Below are 24,956 nucleotides of genomic sequence, written 5' to 3' on the forward strand. Positions count from 1 at the left end.
AGAGAGAGAGAGAGAGAGAGAGAGAGAAAGTTGGAATCAATAAACATGTATTAAACATCCACTATGTGCCAGGCACTGTCCTAAGTGCCAGAGATACAAAGAAAAGCAAAAGACACCTCTGCTCTCAAAGAGCTCACAAAGAGGAGATGGAACACTAACAGCTATGTACACCAACCAGAGGAGTGTGAAAGGAACAGTGAGAGAAGCAATTATTAAGGAATGGCTCTGACTAGGCAGCACTTTCTCAGCCTGGAAGTCAGGCTAAAGAAACCGAGGTTGTTGTTACTGGTTGGGTGGAATCGCCTATGCTGACCCTGCCACCTGACTTGCAAATAGGTCAAGCTACAAGTGAGGATGGAAGGATTGAGGACCACTAAGTGTGACTGTCATGTGAATGTACACATAACTGCACTGTCACAGTTTATATGTCTGACCACATGGTAAATGTTTGAAGCAATAATATATGTCATCTCTCTGCCATTAAGGCCATGTTGTTGTTTCAGTTGTGTCTGACTTCTCATGACCCCATTTGGGTTTTGGTTTTCTTTTGGCGAAGATAATGTAGTGGTTTATCATTTCCTCCTCCAGCTCATTTTACAGATGATGAAACTGAGGCAAATAGGGTTACATGACTTGCCCCAAGTCATACAACTAGTAAGTACCTGAAGCCAGATTTGAACTCATGATGTCTTCCTGACTTCAGGTCTGTCACTCTATCCACTGAGCCACCTAGCTGCTCTGTTAAGGCCATAAAGCGCTCTGTATCTCTGCCATTAGAAGTTTACTATCAACAGTAATCAAGGGCTTAAATCCACATCAGAACCTTCTATATGTATGTGGAAATCCAGTTGGAATAACACTTTATTAGAATGTAAGCTCCTTGTGGGCAGAGACTGTATTTTGCCTCTTTTTGTGTCTCTAGCACTTAGCACAGTGCCTGGCATATAGTAGGCACTTAATAAATGTTTATTGATTGATTTAGTATTAGTAAGTTTTACCTTGAGGGGTAAGATCAAAATCCTTCAACCTCAGACTCATGGTTAGAATATATTTCTTAAAGGGGATTTGCTATCCAAAAGAAACAATGAAACTTTGTAGGGATAGATGTTGTCTCACATTTGGGTTCAGAAAATCAATCTCACAAGTGCACAATGTCCAACTTAGGCTTGACAAAAGGAAGGATTTCTTAACAATTAGAGCTATAACAGTTAAATACAATGGGCTGCTTTGGGGGGTAGTAAGAATTCTCTCACTAGAGGCGTTCATGGAAGGCAGGATGATCCCTTTTCAGATAATAGGGAGGATCCTTGTTCAGATATGAATTAGATTAAATAGTTGTGGATATCCCTCCTAACTCTGTGATTCTGTGATTCTCTAACAAATTAAATAATTTTTTCTTTATTATTCATGGATTTCAGTTTCCTTTAATAGCCCTCTCACCTAATAGCCAGAAATAATGAGAGGTTCATTCTATAGGCATCCCCTTCTTTTTGCCCTAATATGTTCCTAGAAACCATATCAGAAAACAAAATAAAGGGAGGCGAGGTGGGGAGGGAGGGAAAAGTATGCTATCATTTTCCATCATATTCTGGCAATGAATGCTCTAAGTAGATTTAGAGAAGACCGGTGAAGAACTTGTAGTCACTCATTTAGCCACCAGAGGGCAGGCCAATATAATTGGTAAAGGGATGTGTTGCCTAAATTGTCTTAGACTTGTTTTTGAGACCTGCAGAAGGTAGGCAAATTAGCGGATTGCTCATTTGCCAACATTATGTGATCAATTATCAAAATGAAAAGTAACAAAAATAGGGGGAAAAAACTACTTGCATTTCCCTGCAAGTAGGTTCCCATATACCATAATTATAAGATCTTGAGCTGAAAGAGACCTTGCAGAAGATCTAGTCCAATACTTTAATTCTATGGATGAGGAAACCATGACTTGCACAAAGTCATGCAGGAAAGAGCAGAGAGGATTCGAACTCAGAACCTCAGACTCCAAATCCAGGGTTCTTTCCACTCTGTCATACTCAAGCACATACTGGTCTTCTCCCCTGGAGTCAAAATGGGACTAAGCAGGAGGCAAGCATGGAGGTCTCAGGAGATCTCAGAGGAAACAAGGAGAAGGCCAAAGAAACAAGGAATTGTGTGAGACAGGCTAGCCAATGATGGGAGAAAAAATTGTATGCCTTCTTGAAAGGCAACAGATGGATGACAGCATTGGCAGCTGGGGAACTTCTTTTGTGCCTCAGTAAACAACAGGCATTAATTTTAGCACCTACAGCGTTCAAGACAGTGGTTGTTGTAGGCACTAAAGATACAGAATCAAAAATGAAACCGTTGCTACCCTCAAGGAGCTTATTTATCAGGAGAAACAACATTTACTTATAAAGGCAAAGGAGCTAGGTGGCCCAGTGGATAGCGCACCAGGCCTGAAGTCAGGAAGACTCATCTTTGTGAGTTCAAATCTGACATCAGACATTGACTAGCTGGGTGACCCGGAGCAAGTTACTTCATTCACTCAGTTTCCTCATCTGTAAAATGAGCTGGAGGATGAAATGGCAAAACCACTCTGGGATCTTTGTCAGGAAAACCCCAGATGGGGTCATGAGGAGTCAGACGTGACTGAACAACAACAAACTTCGAGAAATGCGTTTATGTCATTTGTTTTAGACCTAAGAAATTCTTCAGGATTTTAGCTTAGCAGATCCCCACTGACCTGTGAATGGACACTATGTGAACATCATAACGTCATTGAACCATAGAATTGAGCTGGAAGGGACCTTAGAAGCCATTGAGCCCAGCCATCTCGTTTTACAAATTAGGGAACTGATGATAATATCATATCTCAGGGAGGTTGGGAGCAGGCAGTCTGATAAAATAGTTATAGCTCATATTTATGTAGCCCTTTAAGATTTGCAAATCATTTTACTGATCTAATTTTATTTGATCCTTGTAACAACATCTTAAGGGAGATATTACAGGAGCTACTGTTGCCATTTGTACAGAAAAGGTGACTAAACTCAATAATGCCCCTACCCCCATAGTCCTGTTATTAATGATGAGATAATAATGAGATTCTAAATGAGATGACATGTATAAAATGCTTTGCAAAAAGAGCCGCATAAATATAAGTTTTTTATTATTGATGTGTCAGAGGTAGGATTTGAACTCGGGTTGTGATGCTCAATGGGGCCTTGTGTCTGCTTTCCTCCAGGTGGCATTTCCGATGTCAGAGTCACTCATCTGTTTCTCTTTGATCTAGGGGCCTCTCAGGGAGCTCCAGCAGTGACCCTGACTTTGTGGTGGTGGATGGGGTACCCGTCATGTTGCCTTCCTACGATGAAGCTGTGAGTAGCAGCTTGAACGCTTTAGCCCCAGGATACTTGTCTTCTGTGGGCCAGGGCTGCCCCATGCCAGCAGAGGATCAGAGCCCGCCAGCATACCCTGGCTCAGGGGACAGAGACACAGTGCCGGGGGAGGGTGAAGCCTGTGACAGCGTATCAGGCTCTTCAGAGCTGCTCCAGAGTTTGTATTCTCCATCGATGCGCCAAGCAGGACCACGGCCTGTTTCGGAAAGAACAGATGCACTGGACAGCACCACGGTAGAGGAAGTGTCCACCAGCCCAAGCGTCGATATTGCTGATGGTAAACTTTTTCTCTAGTATAAGCTGGCCTTACAAAATTCAACCCATTTCAAAAACACAGAAACAAAAATCATTCTTCTTTGCATGGTCTACCCTGCCCCAAAGTGCAATACCCCAAATCAGGCTGCTTCCCACTCACTCAGCACAAATTGCTTCTCTCTGAGTACAGTAGAAAGACTAATTATGATGATGAATGATTCTCATCACCTCACAAATAAGCCAATTAGCTAAGTTATCAGGAGCTATAAAAGAATGCCAAACATTTCAGGGCAGAAGGTTTGAAGTTGGGACTATTCAGTCTTTGTGTATAAAGCCTAGATTATTATGTTTTAAAAAAATTCCAAAAACTTCACTAAAATATTGTTTGGGAAAAGAATAGTATGCCTTTGTGTCAGGGGAGAGGAAAACACAGTAGTGTGTTATGAATATATAATGGGTAAGTATGTATCTATACCATATTTCTGCAGAAGAGGGATGGGGCAAGGACTGAACCTGAGATTGGTTTAGGGGTGGCCCAGAGTTCTGCGTCTGGTGCAGTGGATCACTCAAAGCCAGAGGGTTCAAATGAGCAATGGATTTAATAAAGATATATTTGAATCCACCTTCCCCCTGGGTACAGTCATTTTCCAAGGCAATCAAAATGAAGTTCAAGAAGAAAAAGGCAGATAAAAGCCAAGGGCAAGGAGGTTCCCTGGGGTCTCAGGTACTCTTGCCAACATTCTAAAAACTGCTTTCATATTCTTCTTGCCCATAGGGCCCACAGCTGGGTCCCAGATCAACCCACTCGGGGCAAAGTTAACTCCAACCGCCCCACGTCCTCGCCATAGCTTCTTTGCTCACGACAGTTCCAGCTGGCAATGTGGGAATGTGGGGTGTTTAATTCATGCCTCTCCCCAGTTCCACCGGTATCCTGGCGGACCACAAGGGAGCTCCCAGTGAGAAACTTCCCCTACCAATGCAGGTCAGCACCTTCTCTGAAACTTACAGTCTTAGAGAGTTGCCTAGAACCTTGGTTACCCAGGGGTCACATGGCCAATACATGTCAAATATGGGAACCCAGATCTTCCGGGCTGGCTCTGAGGACAGCTTACTATTCACTAGGCCAAACTGCTCTCTTGTGAAGCTGTTTTACATTTCATAGAATGTGAGGGACAATTTAAAGCCATATATATTCCTGTCATGACTAAAGACTGAGCATTGGTTAATAGTAAAAAACAAAGCAACATAATGAATATATTCACAGAATTTTCCAATTTTAGAGCTGAAAGGGATATTAGGAACCATCCAGGCCAGCTCTTATAGGATGACAGATATAGGGCTGGGAAGCATCATCTAGTTCAGTGGTGTCAAACTCAACTAGAAGGGGATCCCTGCCTGCCTTATATTGACTCAGAAAACCACAACTTGACATTATCTATGTTGCATTGTATTTTTATTAATTTGGTTAAACATGTCCTGCTTGGCAGCTAGGTTGCACAGTGGATAGAGCACCTGCCCTGACTGGCATCTGCAAGATCTGAGTTCAAATCTGGCCTCAGACACTAGCTGTGTGACTCTGTGTGACTCTGGGCACCCTGATTGCCTCAAAAAACAGACAAACAATGTCCCAATTACATTGCAATCTGGTTCCAGCCACACTGGAAAGTTTTGCTGCTAGGGCCAGTCATGAGTTTGACACCTCTGATCTAGTCCAACCCCTTTATTTTACAAATGATGTAGTTGAATGACCAAGAGGTTAAGTGACTTATTGAGGTCACATAGCAAGTTAATGATAGAGAAAGTACTAGAACTCAGGTCTCTCGACTCCCATGATTTTTTTTTTCCACTGCACTGTATTAAATAGTCATCCATCAAAAGTTATTATCTGCTTACTTTAAGTTGTCTTTCCATGCCTCACTAATGTCCTACTCTGATGCTTTATGATGGTGTGGCTGTAAACCTGGACAATCAAGGACTCTGGCAGGTCATAACAAGCTAGGAAGGCTTCTGTAATCAGGAGAGCTAAGTTCAATGAAGTGTATCACCAGGAGGCTGGCCACAAAGTAACTAGCTTTGTTTTTTGGTTCTTGTTTTTTTGGTCACAGAAACTCAGGAAGAATCTGATCTCCTTTGCTCAAGGGCATACTCATACCAATGAAATTGTAGATATTTAAAGTACTAGGTCCTTTCAAAATGAAAATCAATAGTACTCAAGTCGATCAATTAACAAGTATTTATTAAGCCAATGAAAATGGATCTCAATTTTCCAAATATGTTTGAATTATATTTCCTAGAAGGGAACTAGGCCAACTGCTGTCATCTGCTATCAAAGCATACGTAATAAAGCCAACAGGTGATTACCCTTTACAATAGAAAAATAAACAGAACCCTGATTTATAACCATGTAATCGATTATAACCTCTACAGGCCCTGGTCTGCACCTTGCAAACAGGGCCAACCAGATAAAGTCACATCACAGGATTATACACATATTCTCTGAGCCTTAACAAGACTAGGAAAGGGAGAAAAGGGAGCAGCTGGGATGTGGAAAGGGAAGGGATAGGAAAAAATGTGTTAATATCTGGGAAAAGAGGAAGCACAAATAGGAAAGGAATAAATTATTTGCTTGTAAGTTTTGGAAGAAGTTAGCTTGGCTGTTTCTTATGCTTCTAAATGCTTGGGAGGAGAAATGTACCTTATGGGATCCAGATTTAAAGCTGGTAGAGACTTTAGAGGTAATGTCATCCAACCTCCCTCCCCCTTATTTGCAGATGTAGACAGCGAGTCCCACAGGAGTCAAGTGACTTGTCCAAGGTCACATAGGTAGTAAATAGCATCACTAAAATTTGATCCGAGGTCCTCTGACTCAAAATCCAAGGGACTTCCCCCTGCATCACAATACCTTTAAGCTCTTCAGGAATCATGAATTCATCCTCTCAATCTGGGCAGATTCCATGCCTGCAAATAAACAATTCAAGAAACATTGAGTAAATACCTCCTATGTGCAAGGGATTGAGCTAGGCACTGGGGTTACCAAGACAACAAAATTAAATAAGCCCTGCCGTCAATGAGCTTACATTCTACTGGGGGCATATAACATTTACAGAGATGAGTAACTAAAATAATTTGAGGAAGGAAATGGAACTGAGGATAAGGAAATGCTTCTAGTAGGTGGCCCTTGAGATGAGTTTTAAAGGAAGGTTAGGGTTCTTTTGGGAAGAGATGAGGAGAGAGTGCATTCCAGGGATGGGGGAAACCTCTATGAAGACATGGAATCAAGAGATTGAATGCCAATTTCAGGGAACACCAACAAGGCCAGTTGGTTGGAACATGGACTGTGTAAAGAGAAATAATGTGAAATAAATCTAGAAAGGTAGACTGCAGCCAGATTGTCATCGTCTTAGATGATTCTTCATGAGTCACTGTGGCCAAAATAATGTGTCCCCTGGTGGTCAGACTTGTGATAATTTTCCTCTTCAAAATCACATGGCCTAGTCCTCAGAAGAAAGACATGGAGTTTGTCTGCGGGCTTGTTTGTCCACTGGGCCTGTGCTCAGTCTTTCCAGTTTCCATGCCTCAATAAAGCATCGGAGTAGGGCTTTAGTAGAAATTGAGGGGGCCTTTTTTCTTTTCCTTTCTTTTTGGGGAGGGGGTCTAGATCTGTGATTTCGTGGGTTTAAGAGATAATCCAGTGTGGAATCTCTCTCCACTGATGTAGATAGGCCACTTATCTGCAACTTATAGCTTTAGAGAGTTGCCCAGGACACTCAGAAGTTGAGTGGTTTGCCTAAGGCCACGTGGATACTATGTGTCAGAGGTAGCAAGTGAATCTGGGTCCTTCTGACTCCAAGACCAGCCTTCTAGACACTAAACTCCATTGTGTCTGTAAGAGCCATTACTCTTGTAGGAACCTCTTTTACCTTTTTTATCTTCTTATGATGACTCATTTAGCATCATAAGCTTTGAGGACTCCTTAAAGGAAATTTTACAGATTGAGGTAGTTGAATGAAGTGACTTGCCCAAGGTCACCCAGCTGAATAAGCCAAGAAACTTGATTGGCAAGCCTATCTTCTAATAATACTCAGTATGGAGTTCTTGCTGGATGGATATTTTGAATAGAATGTCTTCAAGCTAGGCATCTCATGGTCTTTCAGTTCAGTTGACTACTTGCACAGATGGCAAAATGTAATGAATTCTTCAGTCTGTAAGGTGGCAGTTGTTTCCCTTTGGGCAGAGGAAATTTGAGCGCTCCTTTTCAGCTCTAAAATTCTATGTTAGGGTCAGTCTAGGTCAGGGGTTCTTAATTGTTTTTGTGTGGTAGACCCCTCTGACTGGCTGTTGAGGCCTACAGGCTTCTCCTCAGAATAATGTTATTAAATGCATAAAATAGAACACATAGAATTATAAAGGAAACAACTTATATTGAAATATAATTAGAAAAATATCTTTCCATCCAATTTCTTGGACCCCCTGGAATCTATCGTTAGATCCCTTGGGGATCCATGGACCTCAAGTTAAGAACTCCTGGTTTAGTTAGTCACACATTAAAATGCAGAGTTATCTATCATTTGTGGTGAAAACATTTTGACAAGTAAGGGAGAAGGGGGGAAGGGGATTTCAATACCCATTGACTCTAAAATTCATCTTGAATAATTGATGTTTTAATGGTTTTAATAATTGCTGATTCATTGTCCCATTTTCAACTGTACCGCTCTGTGTTTTGTTTTGTTTTTGCAGAAATCCCACTGATGGAAGAAGAACCTTAGCCTGATCAAAATGTTTATTATTCGATTGCACCTTTGGGAGAGGAAATCATGCACTCTAGGGGGTGGGGTGTAAATGAAGAGATTTTGGGGATTGGGGAGAGGTCTTTGTTTTTCCTATTTGTCCTCAAGGCAACAGCACCTGACTTTGTGCACTTCGGATACAGCAGTGGGGTTGCCTAACTCAAGAGTGATGGTTCTTTCACATAAGACTTGGGGATTTTGCCAGTGCCAATAGTCCAAGATGGGAAGGGGGAACCCTTGCAAGTTCTTGGATTAAGATAATTGATGTATCTCCATGTTGAGGGAAGTTGAACAATTCCATACAAATCCTACTGAATTACACATCCCATTGAATTATTGTTATGAGTAATATCTGCCTCCTCTGAAAGCATGTCATACTATGTAAATTTGCTTCTAAAACCTGCTTTGTACAATCTCTGGATTCCGGTTTAGGCTGAATCAGTCTAAGGAAAAAGAGTCTGTGTTGGTCTACTGAAAGCAGAACTGATCCCCTTTCCACATTCAGAAAGAAATGGGTTTCCAAAGGGAATATCTTTCCTTGGTTCTTGGATAGTTTTCTTCATTGTGGATAATTTCTGTCCAAGTAAGGCTGAAGATAAAAGACATTCAGTAATTTGGATGTGGCAAATTAATAGCCAGCCACCCCAAACTCTTAAAAGAAAGACTCGCAGCCAGACTGGGCGCTCTGGAGATTGTTTTATTCTGTAGGTGAAATAGGCCTTCTGTCCTATAGACCATCCAAGGTGAAGTGTTGGTATTTATGTTTATGGAACTAATATGAATCCATTGCATTTGCTAAACTCTGTTATTTTCCAGATGGCCAAAAAAGTGTTAGAATACCAGTCTCATGATGGAGGAAGTATTCAAAAGGACGCTTTGTTGCAACATTTTTCAAAGAAAAAAAAAATACCCTTTACCTGTTGTTTGTATTTCTGTGAGTCACTAGCTTATCTCCTGTTGAGTATCACACTGTGATTGTTTGCACTATCCCCCACCAGCCTGCCATAGCCTCATTTCCTGAAACAGAAATGGTTTAAGGAGAAGGAAAAAAGTTCCTAAGTTGAAAGGCATTTTTCTTAACATACGTGGACAAAATGGTGGCATGCAAACCCATCCCACCACAAAGTCTTGGGATTTTCTGGTTCTCAGCAAAACATCTGCAAGATGGTTTGCCAGCACCCCTATTCCTGCTCTGGGGAGCCTTTGAGGCTGAGGATGCCCACCCTGCATAACTAACACGTGTGTTGCTCCAATGGGTGTTTTAAAAATAACAAATGATAAAGTAAGATCCATGAGTCCTACAGTATCTTATCAAGTACAGGGTGATGGGAGGTGGGGGAGAGAGTGGAGGGAAGGTGCTGATTACTTTTTCTCTCCTGGGTTCTGGACAAATTAAAACCAAAGCCCAATCCCTGAAGGAGCTCCTCCAGTGAAGCAATGATAGCAAGAAATTTTGACTAAATCCTAGGTTTTTGTTAAGTAGACTGATTAAAATTAAGAAAACAATGATGCTCATAGAAAGATGATGTAGGGAGAAGAGGGAAGGAGTTCCAGGATATGAAAGCAAGATTTGAGAATTAAGCACATTTTTGATTGAATATAGTCTATTCCCTTTCCTCTCTTGTGGCTTACAGTGCTAAACTCTACAACTGATTTCTCAGAAAGTGCTAGGCGATGAAGCACAGACCTCTTCATCCCACCAACCACAGCCTTTATACAGACGTTCAAACGTAAGGAATATAGTTTATGTGAGTTTGCCAAAGGTGTGGAACATGGAGCATCCCTGACTCAAAACAGATTGGCCAGACAAAATCAGCGTGTGACATGGAACGCCCACTGACGAAGCCAGGGAAATCTGGGCAATGCCATACCACTAAGCAAAGCTCCCAGGATGGCAAGCCATCACTACTCTCCCCTCCCTGTTCTCCTTCAACCCCAGAGTGCCAGTTGTTATCTCCAATGCTACTGGGAAAATAGATTCCCAGTCACCTTCTCAGGCAGCCCCATAAAGATTAGGCCCCCCAGCACCTAAAGTAATTTCCCTCCCCTAGGATTACCCTTTCAGAGCTTGAAAAATATTACAGGATCCCTGGACCTCAGAGGCCATCATGTTCAAACCCCTCATTTTACGGGTGAGGAAACTGGCCCCCAGCGAGGTTCAATAACTTGCCCAAAGTTACATAGCTAAGTAAGCAGCAGAATCTGGATCAGAACCCATGTCTTCTGAGTCTAAATCCAGTGTTCTTTTCACTGCACCCCATGAAAAGCCAGACTCTGGCTTCATCACATTTTGACTGATTTTAAGACTGTCAGCTTGTGAACTCTGAGCTCTCAGGCCAAAAGGGAACCCACACAAACTGATCGTTCTCATCATGAGGATGCAGGCTGACTTACTTGTCAGCCTTATGATAAATTCCAGTTGAGGCACCCGAATCTTCTTGTTCAGTCATTTCAGTCAATCCTGATTCTTCATGACCCCCATTTGGGGTTTTCTTGGCAGAGATACCGGAGTGTTTTGTTATTTCTTTTTCCCGCTCATTTTACAAATGAGGAAACTGAGGCAAATAGGGTTAAGGGACTTGCCCAGGGTCACACAACTGGGAAATGTCCTGAATCTTCTACCCAACCCCTGTGGTTCCAGGTAAGATCAAGGCCCCACACAGGTGTTGCTTAATATAGGATTAAAAACTGGAAGAAACCTTAGAGATCCTCTAATCCAATCCCTTATTTTGGAGCTGGGATAACTAAGGCCCAGGGATGTAAAATAATTAGTGCCAAGACACACGGACAGAATATAGAAGGTAGGATTTGAACCCAGACTTTTAAAAAAATTTTCCTTAATAGTATTTTATTTTTTTCCAATTACATGTAAAGATAGTTTTCAACAAACCCAGACCTTCTGACTCCAGTGCCAATACACTCACTATCTACTACACTAGATTGCATCTTCTCATTTTTACCTCCAGAAGGAGAATGCGTGTGTGCCCTGAGTTGAATTAATTTATAAGCTATGTACTTGATTAAAATCCCAGGTTGGGAGACCCTCTTCAGAAGCATGAATTTTATCAGGTTAAAGTCTGTTTCCTCAATGAATTTAAATCTACCAACACATGTTTATTTGTTGTTTTTATCGATTTTGTCTGTTTTATTCAAAACAGACTTTTTTATGTCACTTTATTTCTGAATACATCCTTTCCTCTTCCTTACCCATCTATAGGGGCAGGGAAGGGAAAATAAGGGATGGCTTTGTTATGTTATCCTTTATAACAAAGAATTTTTTAAAAAGAAAGAGGGAAAAAAGTAGTTCAACTAAACTAACAAAATACCAACTGTGTCTGAACTATATAGTGTTCCATACCTTTGGTCTCCAATGTTGGCAAAGAAGAAAGGGAGGTACATTTTCTCACCTCTTCTATCTAAAGCAGGGATGGGGAACCTGTGGCCTTGAGGCCACATGTGGCCCTCTAGGTCCTCAAGTGAAATCCTTTGACGGAATCCCAAACTTTGCAGAACAAATCCCCTTAATAAAAGGATTTGTTCTGTAAAAGTTGGACTCTATCAAAGGGCCACACTTGAAGACCTAGAGGGCCACGTGTGGCCTCACAGCCGCAGGGTTCCCCCCAAAAAACTGTGGAGGAAACCCTTGGTCTTTAAAATTACACTGCAATTTCTTCATGTTCTTCATCGATTTACATTTTGGAGTCACGTCTGTCTCTTTCTTTCAAGCAATACTGATTAGGCAATCTACTTTGTGTGAAACACTGTGGGAAGATACAATTTATAGTGACAAGGCATTATTAGATGTTTACAGAGAATTCCATACCCAGCTAGAGTTAGGCTTGATTAATGTGAATAATCAATCCCCAGAATTGGATGTATTTGAATTTGAATTTTATTCAAAGTTATGGTTATATAACATTTGGTAATTCATTCTAAGAGCCCAGTGGAAATGCACAGTGTGAATTCAAATAATGCCACCACTTTGAGAGGGGTGTGGGGAGGGGGAAAGAGAGAATTCATTATTCATACTAATAAGGACCTAGACGTATTGAATAATACTCGCTTCTGAAGAAGTCTATCCAGAATATATGCCCAGCTCAGAACTCAATAGGTACTAAGGGGCATAGACTAGACTTAAATGTGGAAGGGACTTTAGAGGTCATCTTGTCTAGAGCTTCTTAACCTTTTTCTACTTGTGACCCATTTTTCATGTTTGGGCAGCATTTGCTGGTGTTACATGGCCTGAGGGCATGCTCAGTGCAAAGTGCACGTGCTTTGTGTTCAGAACCAAGACTACAGTGAAGTTGTGAGATGCAACACAGGCAAACACTGCCAGAAACACCTCAAATTCATTACGATTTTGATTTTGAATTAATTTTTGGTTGTTGTGCATCCAGAAATCTTGTACTGTTGCCAAATTTTTCTCAACCCCATGGGGTCGTGACCTGCAGTTTAAGAAGCACTGAACCCTCACATTTTAAAGATAAGGAACCCAAGCCCAGAGAAGCAAATAGATTTGCCCAAGGTCACACATAGAAAATGGAATAGCCAGGATGTTACAGAGTAAAGACTCTCTCCACCAAGCCCTTGGACTCCCAATCCAATGCTTTCATGCTACCGTGTTGCTTCTGACTTTCTGGGGACAGTCCAAGGTACTTGTGTCATGTCTGACTCTTTGTGATCCCATTTGGGGTTTTCTTGGCAAAGATATTGGAGTGGTTTGCCATTTCCTTCTCTAGCTCATTTTCCAGATGAGGAAACCGAGGCAAACAGTCTTAAATGATTTGTCCAGGGTCACATAACTAGTAAGTGTCTGAGGAAGGATTTGAACTCAGAAAGATGGGTCTTCTTGACTCTAAAAATCCACTGTAACACCTAGCTGCCCCAAGGTATTTTACATAACTATTTAAAGGAATGAAATGCTAAACAAAGAGTTTTTTGGTTGTCAAATTACAATTCCCTTCAATTATTTTTTTAAATCATTAAGTGCCTCCTGTATCCTGAGCTGTACTGAGTTGCCTGTGGAGAGGCAACATTTGGATAAGACATGAATACTGCTTTCAAATCACATATAGGCTGGCAGGGCCATAAGACACAAATGAATACACATACACTGAATGGCAAGTGCATTATGGGTATAGGGACTGGACCTTTGGTATAGAGAACTTTTGGGGAGAGATTCCCTCTATGAATTCAGGCAGACATTTTCTATGCAACTTATCATCCTAGAAGACCGAGAAGTAACTAGTGACTTGCCCAGGGGTAATACGGGTCAGAGGCAGGACTTGAGCCCAGATCTTCCTAGGTCTGAGGACATCCTCTCTATCTAGTACACATGCTGACTTGTATGTGTTATGGTTTCAAAACAACTATTGGTGAGGGAAGAGGGGAAAGGGATGGAAAGGAGGGTGGCTCAGGATCAAGGAAGGTTTAAAGATAATATTGGAGCTATGCTTTAAAGAATGTTAGGGATTCAAAACAGTAAGAAATGAGGAAAAAAGCATGAGCAAAGGCGTGGAGAGGGAAGAACATTTTCAAGGATCAGAAAGTAATCCAATTTGTCTGGAATCTACGGAACATGGAAAAGAATAATAGGAGATAAGACTAGGAAAGGAGAGTGGTAGCAGGTTATGGAAAGGAGGCCAGGCAATGCCTGGATTTTCCTCATTAGGCAATGCGGACCCACTTAAGGCATTTGAGCAGGGCAGGGATATTCCAGATCTGTGGATGAAGCAGCTTACGCTCACAGTAGTATGAGGGCTAGATTGAGGGTGGAGGCAGGAAGATGTGTTATAGTTATGGCAATAGCCCAGGAGGATGGTAATGAGGCTCTGTCTATAGGTAAATCAATAGGAACAAGTGGAAAATAGAGAGGAGGGAGAGCCCAGGCTCTTTTACATGTCATGTTTTTGTTCTTTCAGACTTGTGATTTCAAAGAATCTTTAGAATTTTCCCTACCTCTACTACTTATATATGGGCAATTAGCTCCTGCCATGGAATCAAGCCTTCTTAATATTCCAGGAAAAATTATTTGTCCCAGTGATCTGACTGGTGGCATAGCTGGGTGGGATTTGAGCTTAAAGCCAACTTCCAATGCATTGATCTTTTTTTTTCCTTTTTTTTTCCCCTTTCTTTCCTCTTGCCTTTCCCTCCTCACCTATCCCCACCATTTTATGCCAGGCAGGAATGAATATGGGTACTTCATCTGAAAAATACCCATCATATGTCTTTTCATTTCTCCGGTTAAAGCACTGAGCATTTGTAGTCTTGGGAAAAGTAGTTGACGTGGTGAAGCTTTGAAGACAAGTGTTATTGTATTGATGCTTTGGCAAAGCTAGACTTGCCCCAGTCCATTAGCTCTTGAGCCTGCACAAGTCACTATATTGGATTTCCCCATTTCTAGAGTGGAATTAAAGGTGACACCTGTTTTGAAGTACCCAGATGAATGGCACTCAATGTATGCAGTACACACAAAGTTGCATTTTCAAAATGGCCCCACAACCATTTGCTAAGTTACATTAAATAGAAGCACAAGGCCACGCTGTCTTGGGCAGATATCTTATGAAATTTCCCCAAAGATTATGAACAAATCCCCAATGGCAGCCCCTTAGATTAACACTAACCTGCTTGCCTAATTTTATTGTCTATTTTGAACTTAAAACATAAAAGTTAATGTCCATCCATTTCTACAGTGATAAAGAGAAAAATCACGAGAACAATGCTCGGTCTAATAAGCAAACAGGACCCTCGAGAGAATCAGTCACTTGTTAGGAAGGGCACATTCTGAACCATAATAGTATTGGAATCATAAAAGTTAATGTAAAACGTACTGCTGCATTAAATGCTGGAGCACTTGGCAGTTTGGGTGGCAACATACCATGTCCCCACTGTCGTTAGAAATTTGTCCTTGATACCAACAACTCTCAAGTTTAAATGACAAAAGAATAATAATAGCTTATACTTGCATAGCGAGGTTAAAAGGCACCTTATATATTTGTCTGAGCCAAACACCTTGGGAGGTAGGGAGGGAAGTCAGGCAAGTATGATTATCTCCTGACTTGGCATATGGGAGAGAGACAGAGAGAGAAAAAGAAATACAGAGACAGAGATATAGAGAAAGGATGAGAGCATTTATTGGGCATTTGCTTTGTTCCAAATATTGTGCTAAGAGTTGGGGATACCAATACAAGCCAACAAGACTTTGCCTGTCCTCAAGGAGCTTACATTCTAATAAAAAAAAGACATAAAGAGGAACTGGAAAAGGGAGGGGGAGGATGGCTAGGCAGGGGTGTAGTCCAAGTTTTCCAGTGGGGTGGAATAAAAGTGATTTTTGCACAATCTACCTCATAGGTTTGTTGTGAAGAAACTGCTTTCCAAAATTTAAAGAACTATATTAATGTGGGTTCCTGCTATTATCCCTCTGTATTATGCCCTGGTCAGATCACAGCCAGAGTATCATGTTCAACTGTAGGCACTACATTTGAGATAGAACATTAAAAAACTGGAGGGGGGCGGCTAGGTGGCGCAGTAGATAGAGCACCAGCCCTGGAGTCAGGAGGACCTGAGTTCAGATATGGCCTCAGACCAAACACTTAACACTAACTAGCTGTGTGACCCTGGGCAAGTCACTTAACCCCAATTGCCTAAAAAAACAAAACAAAACAAAACAAAAACAAAGACAATAAAAAGCTGAAGGGTGTATTGCTCATACAATGGTAAGGGATCTTGAGATCATACCTTATGTAAACAGGTTAAAAGAATTGGAGGTGTTTAGCCTGGAAAAGAATGCTGGAAAGAAATACATTTAGGCTTGAGGTAAGGACAACTTTCTAAAAATTGGGCCAAAAGCAGAAAGAGCTGCCTTGGGAGGTAATGGTTTCTACCTCTCCGGAAGTTTTCGAGCAAATAGCTGAAAGACTACTTTTGGGTAAGTTTTAGAGGGGATTTTTTTTTCTTTAGTAAGAATCAAGTGTTTGGTCTGAGGCCAAATTGGAACTCAGGTCCTCTTGATTTCAGGGCCAGTGCTCTATCTACTGTGCCACCTAGCTGCCCCATTAGTGGGAATTCTTTAGGTGTGGGACAAATGAGATGGCCCCGGGGGTCCCTCTCAACCCTGAGATTCTGTGACTGGGAAACTAAGGCTTTGGGAGGTTAAAGTCATTTGAGCAAGAGGTGAAGACAGGACACAAAACCTGGTCTTCCAACTCCAAGCCCAGCAGCCCTAACTAAGCCTTCACGCCCAACTCAGTTGTCTTTCAATGACATACCGCAGGCTGTTCCAGTCTGGTAGACTGTAAACACAGCAATCATTTCCACAAGCAAGAACCTAGGGCTGCATCATTGTGCTACCACCCCCATCCCCACCCCACAATGGGACAGCTAACTGTATGGGGTACAGAAACCCTTATCAATGAATCGGAGACTCAGAGATATTAGCAAAAAGAATAATTCATTTATTGGCTTTCTCAAGAAAGGGCTCCCTCAGAGGACCTAAAAAAAAATGGCACCGACGGGAAGATAGTGGAGGTGTGTTCAGATCAACAGGTTATATAGGTCCTAGCCCCCTTCTCAGGGCTCATTAATGCAAGCTCTGAGGGTACAATCTATTCCCGGCAATCTACCCCAACAACAGAGAACAAAGACATTTTCACAACTTGCCTGGAGACAAGGAAAGGCAGGGAGGTTATCTTTTTCTTTTTCTTTTTCTTTTTAGAGTAAACAGTTTTAGAAAGGGAGGAGGAGATCTGATAAAGTACAAGATGTGTTGAAAAGCATGTTTCTTTACTAGGTCAACCAGCTGCAAGTGTTTCAACAGAGCAAGAAACGATTAACTCCCTGAGGAGGCTTCTTTCCTGAGAGATTCTCAGAGATCATCTGTCACAGAACTAACACTTGGAACCTTATCCTCATGCCCCACCCCCACCCCCCAGCCACTGCTTGGTTGTTTGGTTGGAGTCCTGTGATCTTTGGTTCTCCATCCTCCAAAAGCTTCCAGAAACATAATCTGCCCAGAGGAGATGGAAATTTGGGGGAAAGGGCTAGCAGCAGCTAAAAGGCAGGAAGAAAAAAAATAAGATATTCCATGACCTTGGGGTCCTCATTCTTTCCTGCCTTTAGGCCTCTGAGTTCAAAGACCCTGTTCTAATTTTGATCCCTCTATTTCTATTGCATTTTTGCACCACGGAGAGGGCTTTTGTGACTTCACAGTAGCTCCCTCTTTCTCTCTTCCTAAGTGCTCATTTCTCTATCCTTTCCACCACCAATCCCCCAACCCTTTTGTGTTTGACCCTGGATCCCAGTGCCAAACAGTATTTGTGACTCAGTAGTGCCCTATATGTCATGTCCCAGCAGGCATCTCTCCCTTCCTCCCTCCCCAATGGAAACATGTTGCCAGATATTCCAGTAGACCAGGCATCTGGAGAGCTGAGTAGTATTCCTAGCCCTGCTGTATGCTGACCTGACTTCATTGTCAATGTGAGCTTCAAAGAGTTCAGGCAGCAGCTCCCCTCTCCTTGAGGCACAAGAGAATAATCAATAGCAGGACTGACCTCTCAGATATCAAGTCTCTCTGCACCACCCCTAAGACTCTATTCTCTTTCCAGAGCTTTGGTCCAAGGAGGGATGTCAAGATGGGGGCATTAAGCTTTGCCCCTTTGTCCCACCCATCTCTATATTAATTCAAAGTGACTAAAATTTCAAACACCCATTAAATCAAATCTAATCCATTAAATCAAATCTAAGGGATGTGAGGAAGTTTTTTATCACATTTCTTTGCAGAGGTGGGGGAGGAGTGGGAGGGGATGTCAGGAGTGTGGAACACCAAATATAATGTCGGACTTTTTTGATATCTTAGTTTAGCTAAACCGTTATCCCCCTCTTTGTTATTCCTTGTAATGAGGGATGGCTCTCTGGGAGCTGGAGAGAGAAGGAATAATACACTGGGAAAAGTGTAGATGATGCAAAACCAAAACACATCAAAATCTTATTTTAAAAATTAAAAATAAATAAGTTGAATCAAACACATGACAAATGATAGTATGAAAGAAGTAGTAGCTAGACAGAAGAATTTAGATAATAAGTCAGTGATCAGGACTCTTCTCTAGTACAATGATTCAGTAACTCTGCATATACTTTCATGGGTAGTAGGGCTAATAATAATGTTAATATTATTACAATACAAAGTTTCCACTGTTATAAAATAGCATTGGAGACACATTCTTTTTAAGGTATAGTGTCTCAGTCTCCTTAGGATGTAGGAAAAAAACCCAACTTTCAAAATCTTAAAATCCATAAAATGATAGCATCAGCAGATTGGGGAAAAAAATTTGAGTGGTCTAACATATCATCCTTCCTTCAAATTGAAGCATACCTATTTTATATCTGATACATAGAAATGTGCCTTACTTTTAAAGACATCCAGAGGAGATTTCTCCAAGCTCTATTATTAATTACTCTTCCTTGTGTCTTTATAATATTCTCCTTTATCTCTAACTAGAGAAACAGCATGACATAGTCGACAGAAAGGCAACCTTGGAATTAGGATGACCTGGATTCAAGTCCTCCCTTGATGCATACTGGCTATATGACCCTGGGTAAGTCACTTAACCACTCTCAGACTGTTTTCTCATCTATAAAATGAAGATAATAATAACACCAACTGCACAGGGTTATTGTGAGAACCAAATCAGATGAGATAACATATATAAAGCATTTTGCAAACCTAACATGCTATACAGATGTTTACTACAACTGAAACCCTCTGGGCTTCAGAGAAGGTATAGTCTTGCATGAGTAAAGAGGGCTTTCCTGACCGGGGAGTTCTCTCTACCGGTAAAATGACAGGTCCAATTCCTATGCGAGATCTCTAACTGAACGATAGATGTTTGACTAGGGTATCTCTCTGAGACAGACACTGAGGAGGGAAAATGAATTGGACCCAGAACTGAACAGGAAGGGGAAAGCAGATTTCACTTGGGAATTTCGAAATGCTTCATATGAGCCCAAGCTTCTCTCTGAAACAAAGGCTTGTCTTAATAAGACCAATGTTCCTCTGGTGGCTCTTTATGACCTTGAATCATGGAATAATGCAGTCTCTGAAAAATTAAGATTGGGATTTATTCCAAAAGGCAACAAAGAGATATGTATATAACAACAACAACAACAGCAACAACAGTAATAATAGCATTTGTGTAGTGTTTTAACATTTGTAAAGCATTTTACATGTTACCTCATTTGATCCTCACTATAATCCTGTAAGGTAAGTGCTATTACTATCCCCATTTCATAGATGAGGAAACTGAGACAAACAGAGGTTAAGTGACTTGCCTAGGGTCACATAGGAAGCATCTGAGGTGCAATTGTGAACCAGAAGAGATATAGAAAATGTCAAGGACAGTCAGAAAGGAAGTGAGTTAGGCATGTAACAAGGACAAGGGATCCCAGATGGACAATTTGTCTCCTCCATGTATATCCACACAATGTTCAGAGGAGAGGAAGGCCCTAGCACCCCTTCCACATTGTGGGGACTAAGGGTATGGCAGCCTGTGATCTGGAAGATCCGCATAAAAAATTTTGGCCCTCCCTTTGTACCAAAGAAGTCTGAATTATTATGACATTAAAAGACAAAATATTTTGACAACATACAATACCATACATATATTTTATGCATTTCTGAGTTTCTAAACTTTTTCTGTGATCATCTGTCTGTTGGCCTTTGCTTGTCATCTGCAGCTTTCCAAAAACTCCTCAAAAATTCCCATATAATTTTTTATCCCACAATATATCAAAACCGTGATGGGGAAAATCATAACATGGAAGGGATGACTGTAATTGGGTTCCTTGTAGAAGACACACCCAGACCACATAGGCAAGAGTCACACGGGATAAATGGGCATGGATAGGTTGTGGTTGGCACCACTGGAGGGACCACCCACTTCAGTGAAATTACAGAGAGACTGAAGTGTGGAAATAATTTACCTAATCCCTGTGATTCAGGGTAAGCCCATTTCTTCATGTTTAGACGCTCATTAGAGAAACACTGGGGTGTGGTGGAAACAGCAGTACCAGGCTGGGAGTTCTTTTTCCTTTACTTGCTGTATAACCTTAGGCTAGTTAATTAACTACCCTAAGGCTCAGTTTCTTCATCTCTAAAATGGGGAGAATACCTTCCCTGCCTACTAGTATTATAATCTTAGTATTATTATGAAAATCAAGTAAATTTATTATGTACATGAAAGTACTTTGTACAGTAGAAAGGGCCATATAATCCTACTATCATCAGGGAGATGGCAACTAGCTCTTGAATACATCTGAATAACGACCTCATAGAACTAAGAACAGTTATTAAATGATCCCAAGCTAAATGATTATAGGCTAAATGAGCCCAATTCCTTTCATCCTCCTTCATATTTCCAACCCTTTAATCATTTAAGTTCTCTGAACATCCTCCAAATTCCCTGGTTTGGTGTGTGGCCCACCAGGATGGCTTAGGTCAGTTTTAATTCATACTTTACCACCTGGAAAACGTTAGTGCAATTTGCTTTTCTTTCTAAGGATTATTACTCTGCAGTTTTACCTAAGAAAGTAACAATTTTCTGAACACACACTAACTGAATTTCTTCAGAAATCCAACGCTATCTTCAAAACTACCAGCCAGTTTCCCTTACCTTCACCTCCAGAGCTACAGTATTTCTAGTTGCTGCGAACAGTCCACTTATTCCCTTAAGAAATTTTTATTGCTATCTTTTTGTTTTTATATTGCCTGCATTTCCCAATATATCCCCCTGTGCCTCACACCCCCACTCAGAGAGCAACTCTTTCTTAATGAAAAATAAAGAGGTAGAAAGCATTCAGCAAAACTAACCAAGATGTTGAAAAAAGTCTGACATTTTTCCTCACCCATAGCTCCCCCCAACCTCTAAAAAGAAGTGAGGTGAGAAACTTTCTTATATCTCTTTTGAGGACCTAGCTTGTTCATTATTGTAGTATTCAGCTTTGACGGTGGTATTTAATGATTATATAGTGATAGTGAGTGTATACATTATTTTCCTAGTTCTGTTTACTTCCCTTTGGATAGATTTCCACATATTCCAGATGAGGGCTTACTCATGTCTTGCTGAAACTTTTTTTGTAAAAAGTTTAAATAAAATGAAGAATGAAATACAATCTTCTTCATCTCAAGCACATTTCAGCCTCCTGCAGAAATCATAGCTAGCTAACATTTGTAAGACACTTTAAGGTTTGGAAAGCACTTTATGTATTATCTCATTTGATCTTCACAACAACACTGTGAGAGGTAGGTGCTGTTTTTATCTTCATTTTACAGATGAGGACATCGAGTCTGAAAAAAGTTAAGGGACTTGCCCAAGTTCAGTGTCTGAGGCAGGATTTGAACTCAGTTCTACCTGACTCCAAGTCCAGCACGCTATCCACCCCACCACCTACCTGCCTCAATAGCCTTGGGAAGGCCATGGCTCAGAAGCCTCTCATAGAACTGATAAAGAGATAGGTTGAAGAGCTTCCTCCACTGGGGGTTCTGAAGGCAAGAAATATTTTTGCCCTCTCTTCTCTCTGGGCAGCTTAGAGGCAAACAGGATGGATCTGAAGATCTCTCAGGATTCCTTTGAGATCTAGAATTTCCCTTTCCTTCTGCCTGTCCTGTTGCCCTTCAGAGGAGAGCTGTTAGTTTGTAACTCCCGTTCACCTACTTTCTGGAAAGAGGCTCTATTTTCCTATGAGACAGCTAAGTGGCAAAGTAGATAGAGTGCTAGGCCTGGAGACCGAAAGAGTTGAGTTTAAATCTGGTCTCAGATACTTAATAGCTGTGTGACTCTGGGCAAGTCACATAGTTTCTGTCTGCCTCAGTTTTTTCAACTCTAAAATGGGGATTTTTGTTGTTGTGAAGATCAGCTGAGGTAATATTTGTAAAGCACTTAGCACAGTGCTTGGCACATAGTAAGAGCTTAAGAAATGCATGTTTGCTTCCTCTTCTCCCCCTTCCACGTGGATGCTGTGGTGTTTCTTTTTTTTTAAATTTTTTTATTAATTTATTTTGATTTATCAATAATCACTTCCATATGCTTTTGAGTTTAAAATTTTTCTCCCCCTTCCTCCCCACCACCCTCCCCAAGACAGTGCACAGTCTGATATAGGCTATCCATTTACATCCATATTAAACATATTTTCACATTAGTGATGTTGTAAGTAGAAATTAAAACCAATAGGAGGAACCATCAGAAAGAGGAAACAAAACTCAACAGAAGAGAAAAAAAAATAACAATTCGGCTTCCATAATTCTTTGTTTGGGTGTGGATGGCAGTTTCCATCACAAGGCCTCTGGAGATGTCTTAGATCCTTGTATTGCCAGGAAGGGTTAAGTTTATCAATATTAGTCATCACACAACATGGCTGTTTTTGTGTACAATGTTCTCTTGATTCTGCTCACTTCACTCAGCATCAGACCATACAAGTCTTTCCAGGTTTTTTTGAAGTCAGCCTGTTCATCATTTCTTACAGCACAATAGTATTCCATCACATTTCTATACCACAACATGCTCAGCCATTCCCCAATTGATGGGCATTCTCTCAATTTCCAACTCTTTGCCACCACAAAAAGAGCTGCTATGAATATTTTTGTACATGTAGGTCCTTTTCCCATTTGTGTGATCTCTTTGGGATATAGCCCTAGAAGTTCTATTGCTGGGTCAAAGGGTATGCACATTTTTATAGCCCTTTGGGCATAGTTCCAAATTGCTCTCCAAAATAGTTGGATCATTTCACAACTCCACCAACAATGCATTAGTGTTCCAATTTTACCATATCCTCTCCAACATTTATCATTTTCCTGTTTTGTCATGTTGGCCATTCTGATAGGTGTGATGTGGTACCTCAGAGTTGTTTTGATTTGCATTTCTCTAATCAATGGTGATTTAGAGTATTTTTTCATATGACTATAGATGGCTTTAATTTCTTCATCTGAGCAGTCTGTTCATATCCTTTGACCACTTATCAATTGGGAAATGGCTTGTATTCTTATAAATTTGACTTAATTCTCTATATATTTTAGAAATGAGGCCCTTATCAGAGAGACTGGTTGTAAAAATTCTTTCCCAATTTTCTACCTTCCTTCTAATCTTAGTTGCATTGGCTTTGTTTGTGCAAAAACTTTTCAATTTAATGTAATCAAAATTATCTATTTTGCTTTTCGTAATGTTCTCTATCTCCTGTTTGGTCATGAATTCTTCTGTTCTCCATAGGTCTGACAGGTAAACTATTCCTTGCTCTCTCAGTTTGTTTATAGTATCAGCCTTTATATCTAAATCATGTACCCATTTTGACTTCATTTTGGTATATGGTGTGAGATTTTGATCCATGCCTAGTTTCTGCCATGCTCTTTTCCAGTTTTCCCAGCAGTTTTTTTCAAAGAGTGGGTTCTCATCCCAGAAGCTGGGGTCTTTGGGTTTATCAAATAATAGATTACTATAGTCATTGACTACTGTGTCTTGCATACTTAACCTATTCCACTGATCCACCACTCTATTTCTTAGCCAGTACCAAGCAGTTTTGATGATTGTTGCTTTATAATACAATTTAAGATCTGGAATGGCTAGGCCACCTTCCCCTGCATTTCTTTTCATTAGTTCTCTTGATATTCTGGACCTTTTGTTCTTCCAAATGAATCTTGTTATTATTTTTTCTAACTCTATAAAATAATTTTTTGGTAGTTTGATTGGTATGGCACTGAATAAGTAAATTAGCTTAGGTAGAATTGTCATTTTTGTTATATTAGCTCAGCCTACCCATGAGCAACTGATGTTTTTCCAATTATTTAGATCTGATTTTATTTGCGTGAAAAGTGTTTTGTAATTGTGTTCATAGAGTTCCTGGGTTTGTTTCGGGAGGTAGACTCCTAAATATTTCATAATGTCTGCAGTAAGTTTAAATGGAATTTCTCTTTCTATCTCTTGCTGTTGGGCTTTGTTGGTAATATATAGAAATGCCAATGATTTATGTGGGTTTACTTTATAGCCTGCAACTTTGCTAAAGTTGTTTATTATTTCAAGTAGTTTTTTACTTGATTCTCTGGGATTCTGTAAGTATAACATCATGTCATCCGCAAAGAGTGATAGCTTTGTTTCTTCTTCGCCTATTCTAATGCCTTCAATGCCTTTTTCTTCTCTTATTGCTAAAGCTAACATTTCCAGTACAATGTTGAATAACAGTGGTGATAATGGACATCCTTGTTTCACCCCCCTCCCCCGATCTTATTAGAAATACTTCTAGCTTGTACCCATTACATATTATGCTTGCTGAAGGTTTTAGATAGTTGCTATTTATTATTTTAAGGAAGACTCCATTTATACCTATGCTCTCTAGTGTTTTTAATAGGAATGGGTGTTGTATTTTGTCAAAAGCTTTTTCTGCATCTATTGAGATGATCATGTGGTTTCTGTTAGTTTTGGTGTTGATATCATGGATTATGCTGATAATTTTCCTTATATTGAACCAGCCCTGCATTCCTGGTATAAATCCTACCTGGTCATAGTGT

General features: G+C 40.6%; 1 protein-coding gene across 3 annotated transcripts in view; it reads left to right on the forward strand.

Annotated features, from left to right (window-relative positions):
- LOC114049897 (sushi domain-containing protein 4-like) overlaps positions 1-9,535 on the forward strand; it is a 228,872-nt gene extending 219,337 nt beyond the window's left edge. For 2 of the 3 annotated variants that reach the window (XM_027871344.1, XM_027871346.1), the window contains 3 exons: positions 3,263-3,645; positions 4,399-4,605; positions 8,361-9,535. In XM_027871344.1, the coding sequence (XP_027727145.1) occupies positions 3,263-3,645; positions 4,399-4,583 (568 nt within the window). In that variant the 3' untranslated portion in view covers positions 4,584-4,605; positions 8,361-9,535. The remainder of the gene's footprint in view (positions 1-3,262; positions 3,646-4,398; positions 4,606-8,360) is intronic. The other variant, XM_027871345.1, reaches the window with a different exon arrangement.
- The last annotated feature ends 15,421 nt before the right edge of the window (positions 9,536-24,956 follow it).

This window comes from Vombatus ursinus, unplaced genomic scaffold, assembly GCF_900497805.2.
Source record: "Vombatus ursinus unplaced genomic scaffold, bare-nosed wombat genome assembly UNPS02014798.1, whole genome shotgun sequence".
In the NCBI taxonomy this organism is placed as follows: Eukaryota; Metazoa; Chordata; class Mammalia; order Diprotodontia; family Vombatidae; genus Vombatus; species Vombatus ursinus.